Source organism: Augochlora pura, chromosome 4 (genome assembly GCF_028453695.1).
Source record: "Augochlora pura isolate Apur16 chromosome 4, APUR_v2.2.1, whole genome shotgun sequence".
Taxonomy (NCBI): Eukaryota; Metazoa; Arthropoda; class Insecta; order Hymenoptera; family Halictidae; genus Augochlora; species Augochlora pura.
The window spans coordinates 6,493,433-6,500,569 of NC_135775.1; the positions used below are offsets into that span (position 1 = coordinate 6,493,433).

At 42.8% G+C, this 7,137-nt stretch overlaps 1 protein-coding gene across 1 annotated transcript; it reads right to left on the reverse strand.

The window, feature by feature from the left end:
* Positions 1–211: 211 nt before the first annotated feature.
* Positions 212–7,131, reverse strand: LOC144468684 (uncharacterized protein C01C4.2). Its single transcript, XM_078178325.1, has 3 exons — positions 6,806–7,131; positions 5,096–5,389; positions 212–4,579 (listed from the first exon to the last, which is right to left on the reverse strand). Exons 1-3 carry the CDS (start codon positions 6,951–6,953, stop codon positions 4,365–4,367), a joined length of 657 nt encoding a protein of 218 aa, XP_078034451.1. The 5' UTR covers positions 6,954–7,131; the 3' UTR covers positions 212–4,364.
* Positions 7,132–7,137: the final 6 nt, after the last annotated feature.

Genomic DNA, 7,137 nt, shown 5'->3' on the forward strand with positions numbered 1-7,137 from the left:
CGCTCGTCGTCCCCCTATTTTAATTCCCGGTCTCGTGCCAGCGATCTTCTGACGGCCAATGCGTCGGCGGACGATTTATTAAAAGGTCCTAAGAAACATAGTAAGTCCTAAGAGACATAGAGCTCCCACTAAATCTGATCAAGTCTTTGCGTTATAACATCGTGACATATTCGTGACGGATGAAAAGAACCTATTACACGATGTAATAGGTTTAGTCGACGCAAATTCAGAATAAAAATAAATTTGACTACTTTTCTAAGAATATATTAATGGGAAAGATATTTTAGAAATCCTAATAAAATAGAATTTGTTCGAATATACATACACGACAATACAAATGAATTTTGAAAACTGTTAAGAAACATTTATGTCATCTATATGTGATCGATGCGGCATTCATTATTAATGGATGGAATTAAATCTGATCAGCATGATCGCTATTTCAACGTCCAATTGTGGATTCTATGCATTTCTTTTTATTACATAATTCTTTTCATTCTAAAATCCGATTTTATTTTATCGATTCGAACCAAGATCAGAGGCAATCGCTGCCACGGCACCAGCTCGCGCGTTATTAATCGTCTTATACTTAAGAGCGTCTCTTGTTCCACGTTTTTGTTTCAGCGAGTTACGAACGGGACGTATTGTAAGTATACGCCGTCGATGGAGGTGGTGTCCTTAAAAATCTACGTTTTATTTTTTTTTCGTTTACCGATCGCGCCTGCGCAATCATCCTAGCTATTGTCTGGTATGCAACAAGCGTATATTGACTATACGTTTTCACTATGGTTTTTGATTTCTTCCTCTTACTGGCGTTACTTTTTTTTTTTTGCTTCGAACTTCCTCGTTTTCACGGTTTGTACTACGAATGCCAATTCACGCTACTCGCCCTCATCCTAGATACTTCTACCGGGCAACCTAAGAGAGATTCTTTTATTAAGCTTTCCCCGCGAAAAAGTCGGGAGAGAGACTTGTCTCTTCGTCCCCGCGGACAATCCGGGCGCAGACGCAGGGATTAAATGGCGGAACTGCGGGCTAATTAATTCTCTTGCGAATGCAAGATCGTCGAATCGGAAACGGAGTCTCTGTTCGCAAGAATTCCATGCAATTAAAATGATCGCGACGGAGAAGAATGAAACGTTACCATGAGAACCTTTGATCCCCACGTAAAAGAAAACTAAAGAACCCGTTCGGTGCTTCCGAAGTTGTTTTAGCTCGGTTAAAGAAAGACTAGCGTGAAATAATACATTAAACGAAGAGATGAATAATTTTTTAAATTTATAAAACGTAGAGTTTAATTAACTTTAATAGGGCGTAGTTTCGAGAGTCGCCAAGATTAAATAGCGAAGACTTAACCGCAGTAATTTTGTAACAACGTTATTCCTCGCAGGGCAGTGGTTGTGTCAATTTTAATACAAAGCACTTAAGCCGTATACTTAATTATTCAAATTTCGATAAATGAATCAAATAAATCGCTGTCGCATTAGGACATAAAAATATCTTTTCAAATTGTGTTCTGAATAATTCCAAAATAAATGGACACTTGTGAAAATGGTCCGTCGTCGCACGGTTAATTTACAGTTTTCGCCGGAGAAACGTAACGCTTCATTCGCAAGTAGTATAATACGTGTCTGGAGCAGACAGATCGCCATTCAATCGAAGAATCTGCGGGAACGCCCGTTGCATCCCGTCCGCTCGGAATCCACTCGCTTTGATAATCCAGGCAAGGATATGTAATATCAAACGGTGTGAAATTGTTAATCAGATAAAAGTTTCGGATTAAATTGCAGAGCGTCCTCCGACGTAGCCACTAAAAAACCGTCGAGAGCGTCCGGTTCCGCCTAAAATTGTGTCTCGCAGACTAGCGTTCCTCCACGAGGATCATCTATTCGTTCGTATGCGGTAGATAAAACGAAAGAAAAGATACGCCGCGCGACACGTTTTCGCGCGCCCCATTCCACGTGTGATATATACGTCAATCGTTCGGATATCACAGTTTATCGAGTATATGATATGTAAGTCAGCGATTTAATCGATAAGTCGTCGATAAGTAATAAAAGTTCTGTATATGTCCTCTGTCCTCTGTGTGCGTGCGTGTGTGCGCGTACTGCCGGCGGTACAACTTGGTAGACGTTCGTTTAACAAGCGACACCAATAGGTGGAAAATCACTAGAAGTTACACCTGTGTCTCGCACGATATCCTGCACAACATTCCGGTATCGAAAAACGCTTCTGTTTGGCACTCTAATGCTCTCGCGAGAATCATACATGGTTTGTAGTTTAGCAAAGCGGAGGAGACGATTTTAAAGAGGAATCGGTGCGTTGAGAGAATCGTTAGAGAGAAAGAAGCGTGTGCGGGAGCAGAAATTGTACCGTGTTTTCAGTAAATAGTTCAGAGAATTTGAATCGAAGGTAAAGAACTATGAGCAGCGAGTTGCTTCGATGAAAGTAGAGCAGAATACGCGAGTCACTGTCGAAGATTATTTCATCGAGGGCGCAGTTCCTAGTATGCGTGCGCTATGAAAGAAGAGATCATTCGTGTAGACGAATATAGGTATTCGATTGAAAAGAGAATAGAGAAAGTATGTACACTCCTTTCCAAAAGTATTAGGACACCTCCTGATTTAATATGAATTGTAATTTTCCGTTTAGTTTAAGAAATATCTGCACGAGTATTATGAATGAGTTTTATGGCATTGCATTGTCGAAAATATATAGTAAGTTACAAGTGTTCGTGCCATTTGTGTAATTACTTTACTCATTTACTGTATTCTGTTCGTTGAGAATGTATGCGCCGCTTTGTACAACGATGTGTTTTCTTAATACGTGTAGCACGCTAGAAAATGCATGGAACCAGATAGGATTAAAGATAAGAGAATACTAATAAAACCGATGTCAAAGTTGTTAAACAATTCACTTGGTAATTAAAACCCGTGACGGATACGTCAACGAAAAGAAAATTTAATTTCTCTTTACATAATTGACGTTAATTTTTATTATAATGTAAAATGTATATGCCCTTGTTGCAGCGTAATGTAATTTTGAAATAAAACTTTGAAATAAATTGAAGAAATTATAATAATTTCCTATCAGTTTTTCAAATCTATTTAATTTTACCGCAAGTGTCCTAATACTTTTAGTGGGGGTGTACCTATAAAAAGATGGGACGTGAGATTAAAATGAAGTACCAAGCGTACTTCATTGCGGAGTACGTATAGGTAAAGAGAGACAAAGAGAGAGAAAAAGAGAGAATAAAGAAAGAAAGAAAGAGGAAAAGAGAGAGAGAAGTGTATCGGTAGATAGGTAAAGGAATAAAAAGAAGTATCCCTATGTGGAAGAATTCGAGCAGAGAGAAGAAGTATTCCAATAGAGTATGAGTAGAAAAAGAGAGGTGCATTCAGCGAAAGAGAAAAAGGAAAGCGAAAAGCGAAAGAGGAAACACGGTCCAGAAGAAAATGTTACGTTCGGCGCAGACCACGCTGTCTATTACCGATAACTCTTTAATCCCATGCAGCCTCGCGTTGGCAAACGCCGCCGACAGCACGGTGTGTCCTCCCCGTGTGCATGCGGATGCGCGCGTCCCTCGGCGTATCGAGCGGACCACGCTCGTTTTGCAATAAACGTCCGCTTGAACGTCGGATGAAGTATGCAAAGTCGAAAAATACAAACTGGCCAGAGGCGTAACTAGACACGGGTCGTGCAGCCCGGAAGCGTACCAAGATTCGTTGAGAGAATATGTCCCTAAAGCGTATACGAAGAGTGCGCCGGAAACCGCGTGCCTCGATCCTCCTCCGTAGGATCCCGTCGGCTCCAATAGAGCGGCGCCAGTTCACGCGCGCGCGCGCGCGCTCTCTCTAACCTCGATAAAAGTCGTAAGCAGCGCGGGCCGGCCTAACACCGTGATAGTACACGCTGGTGTATGAAAATAAGTGACTTTTATAAAACCGGGAACGAGAAGATCGTATCTGACCGATATCGCGGGCCGGTTTTACGAGTCAGCGAAACGACCCCTCGTAAAAGACTCCCTTCTTCTTCCTCTTCTTCTTCTTCTTCTTCTTTTTCTTCTTCTCCTCCGTGTTACTTCGCAACTACTGATCGTCTTTCTGTTTTGCGAAAAGTCCTACCCCCGCTCGATAAGCTCGAGATCAGACTGGATCTAGCCGACGAACGCTTCTTGAAGAGAACGACCCGCGGCGGCGTCGCGTCGCCACCGAGAGACACCCCTTTGGATTGCTCCGACGATGGTCGTTGATACCTCCACGATGTCCGGAGAGATATTTTTCTGTGTTCGCGGTCTCTCAGAGCGTGGCTCTGCCCGGCTGCACGCCGCCGGCGCGGGCGCGTCGTCAGCGTTTCTTGAGGAATCAGAAGCACACGGAAGGCCTGTACAAACCGGTGTAGCCGCATAATCGGGCCCGCAACGCCGGCAACAGTATGGCCGCCGCGGATAGATTGTCTTGCAGCTGCGAGCACTCGCAGATCAGCAGGTACATCTTGTCGCCCTGTGACATCGATTTGTGCAGCGTGATGCGCCTCAGGCCTACCGATTTTGGCAAGTACCGGTACATCATGCGGGCGCCTGGAACGAAACGGTACACTGTGACGACTGAACGGAGACTTCGATGACCGGTGTCGGCCATTTTTAATCGGACTGCAACCGCAGTTGAGTCCGACGTTACATCTTTAAGTTCCTTAATTTGATTGACTTTATACGTTTGCAATTAAACTACGAATTTTATGCTTTTACGGTGAAAATGGAATGGCGATATACAAAATAGTGAAAAGATTGAAAGAAATTGAGAATCTTTACGTATTAATTTGGATTTATTAAAATTATTCGGAAAAAGAAGAATAAAGCACGCGTCTTCAATATCTTCGAATTAACGTAGACAATTTTCGTTTATTTGTAATGAATAAATTTATTTAGTAATGAAAAAAGCATAAGTATAATAAAAGAAATAGAGTAGTAGAACAAAATCCATTTGGAGTAGAAATGAATATAAAATGAAATATAAAGAAACGAATAAAATGAAATGAAGCTACAAATTCAGAAAAATACGCTGACACCGGGGGTGAACGTGGTATAAAGAATTACCGGTCCAATAGAGCCAGTTCTGCTCGAACTTGAGGCCGTCATCGCCCTCGAACACCTTGAAGATCGAGACGATGTAGCCGGTGGACGGAATCGGTGGTCTGACACCAGGTGGTTCCAATGGGGGCCTCGCGATCGTTGCTACCTCGTTGAACAGATCCAACGTGTGGCTGGCCGCGTAACGGAGATCCCGGGGGTCGAACTTCCTCAGGGCGGCGCATTGAACCTCGTTGTAAAAGTCCACGGGATCCGTGTTCTGTTTGTTTATTAGGTAGTACGTGATGAATGGGAAATCGGCTGAAATTATTATACCAGTCGCAAATAAATCACAAATAAGTCACAACTGCATCTTCCCGTTCCTCGTTCGCACCTTCCCTAGCCGGACGCTTGCCGATCTTCGCATAACCATCGAAGATCATTTACCGAACCATTGGTAACCGTTTTCGAATTTTTCTCTATCTGATAAGGGCGCCGTTTTGGTGCCACGATCCTTACAAGATCATTGAAACTGATTAATCCTTTAGCGGCTCGAATAAAAATCCGCAATATATGTATAGTCTAAATTTTGTATACGAATAGGAGATGTCAATTAATTAGTTATGAATTAAACAATCTAAAGAGATTGAATTTTGTCGGATGTGTGAAGTGAAGATTGAAAGTTATAATTATATATCAATTATTATAATCGATTTTGAAAGAGAAAAAGAACATATTTTGAAACGATGTAATTAAAAATGAAAAGTTAAGAAAAGGACATATAATGTTCAATAGGTACGTAACAAAGTTATACCGAGCCACAGAGAGTTGAGAAGTGTTTTGAGTAATTATATGAGATTAGGAAATCATTTTCAACGATCTGATTGCAGACATTGCGCGAAAGGGTGCACCATGGTTCAAAATCAAAGTGATAGTTTTATATATGTATAATATTAGGACTACCGGAAATTTCTGTCTGCGAAGTGAAATAAATAGAATAAAATATGTTAATATAATTAATATAATTTCATACATTTAATGATATTTATTATACAATTTAATTTCGTTACATATGATCTCTAGCCAGCGTGATGGCAATTTGTAAATAATATTTGTGAAAAATATATGTCTCGAATGAGCATATGCATAATTATTAAAACTTAATATGACATTATCCGACAGAACTTTCCGGTATACCTAATAATCCAGCCACGCATTCTCAAGTTTTCAACGAGACCGAACTCAAAAGAAGGGCAGAAATTCCTAAAGAACGAGCACGAAGAAACGGGGAACGGTTGCCAAGAGAATTGCGGAGCAAACAAATTGATCTCGCAGTTTCAAATATTGCCGAACAATTGGCACCAGCCGGACACGCCGAAGAGTTCCCAAGTAAATCGAAACTTTCCCTTTGGAGTACACTCATCGAAGCGAACGTCGGTTCAACGAGACTGCCAATGAAATTCCGCGAAATTCGCGGAGCGGCGCGCCGTCCGATTGTAATTTTTCCGTCGCCGCGACGTCGTTTGTCATCGACGAGGGGAGGACCGAAATCTATCTTCATGGCAGCCGGCGGAGCGTTATGCTTCGCCGTGTCGTTACCGCGAAGTGTACGGAGTTCAGCCGGCGTCTTCGGATATTGTTGCCCGACATTTATCAACGCCGGCGGAGAGGCGGTCGCGTTACCGTCGCGGCGCGATCCGTCAACCCTACTCCTCTACAAGGTGTCCCTCGAATTACCATTTTTCTCCATGTTCGTGAGCAGAATGCTCTGGGAAGCGGATGGCGCTATTTCCGCGACCAGTTCGGCAGCGGTGTCCCGTTGCAGGACCAACGGACGGGAGACCGGGGACTCCGTCAGCGGGTCCAATGGCTCCAACGGCGTCATGAAGTGCGCGAGAACACATTGCTTCGGGTCCTCGACCTCGAGAACCGACAAAGGACTTCCCGGCCTCTTCTTGTCCGCGATTGGCGCGTGCTGCAACCAATCGCGATTCTATCGTCAACCAAAAGAAGACGATTAATTGATCCCGCTGTGTCTTCGACCTTGCTTCGCGGCTGAATCAGGGTGG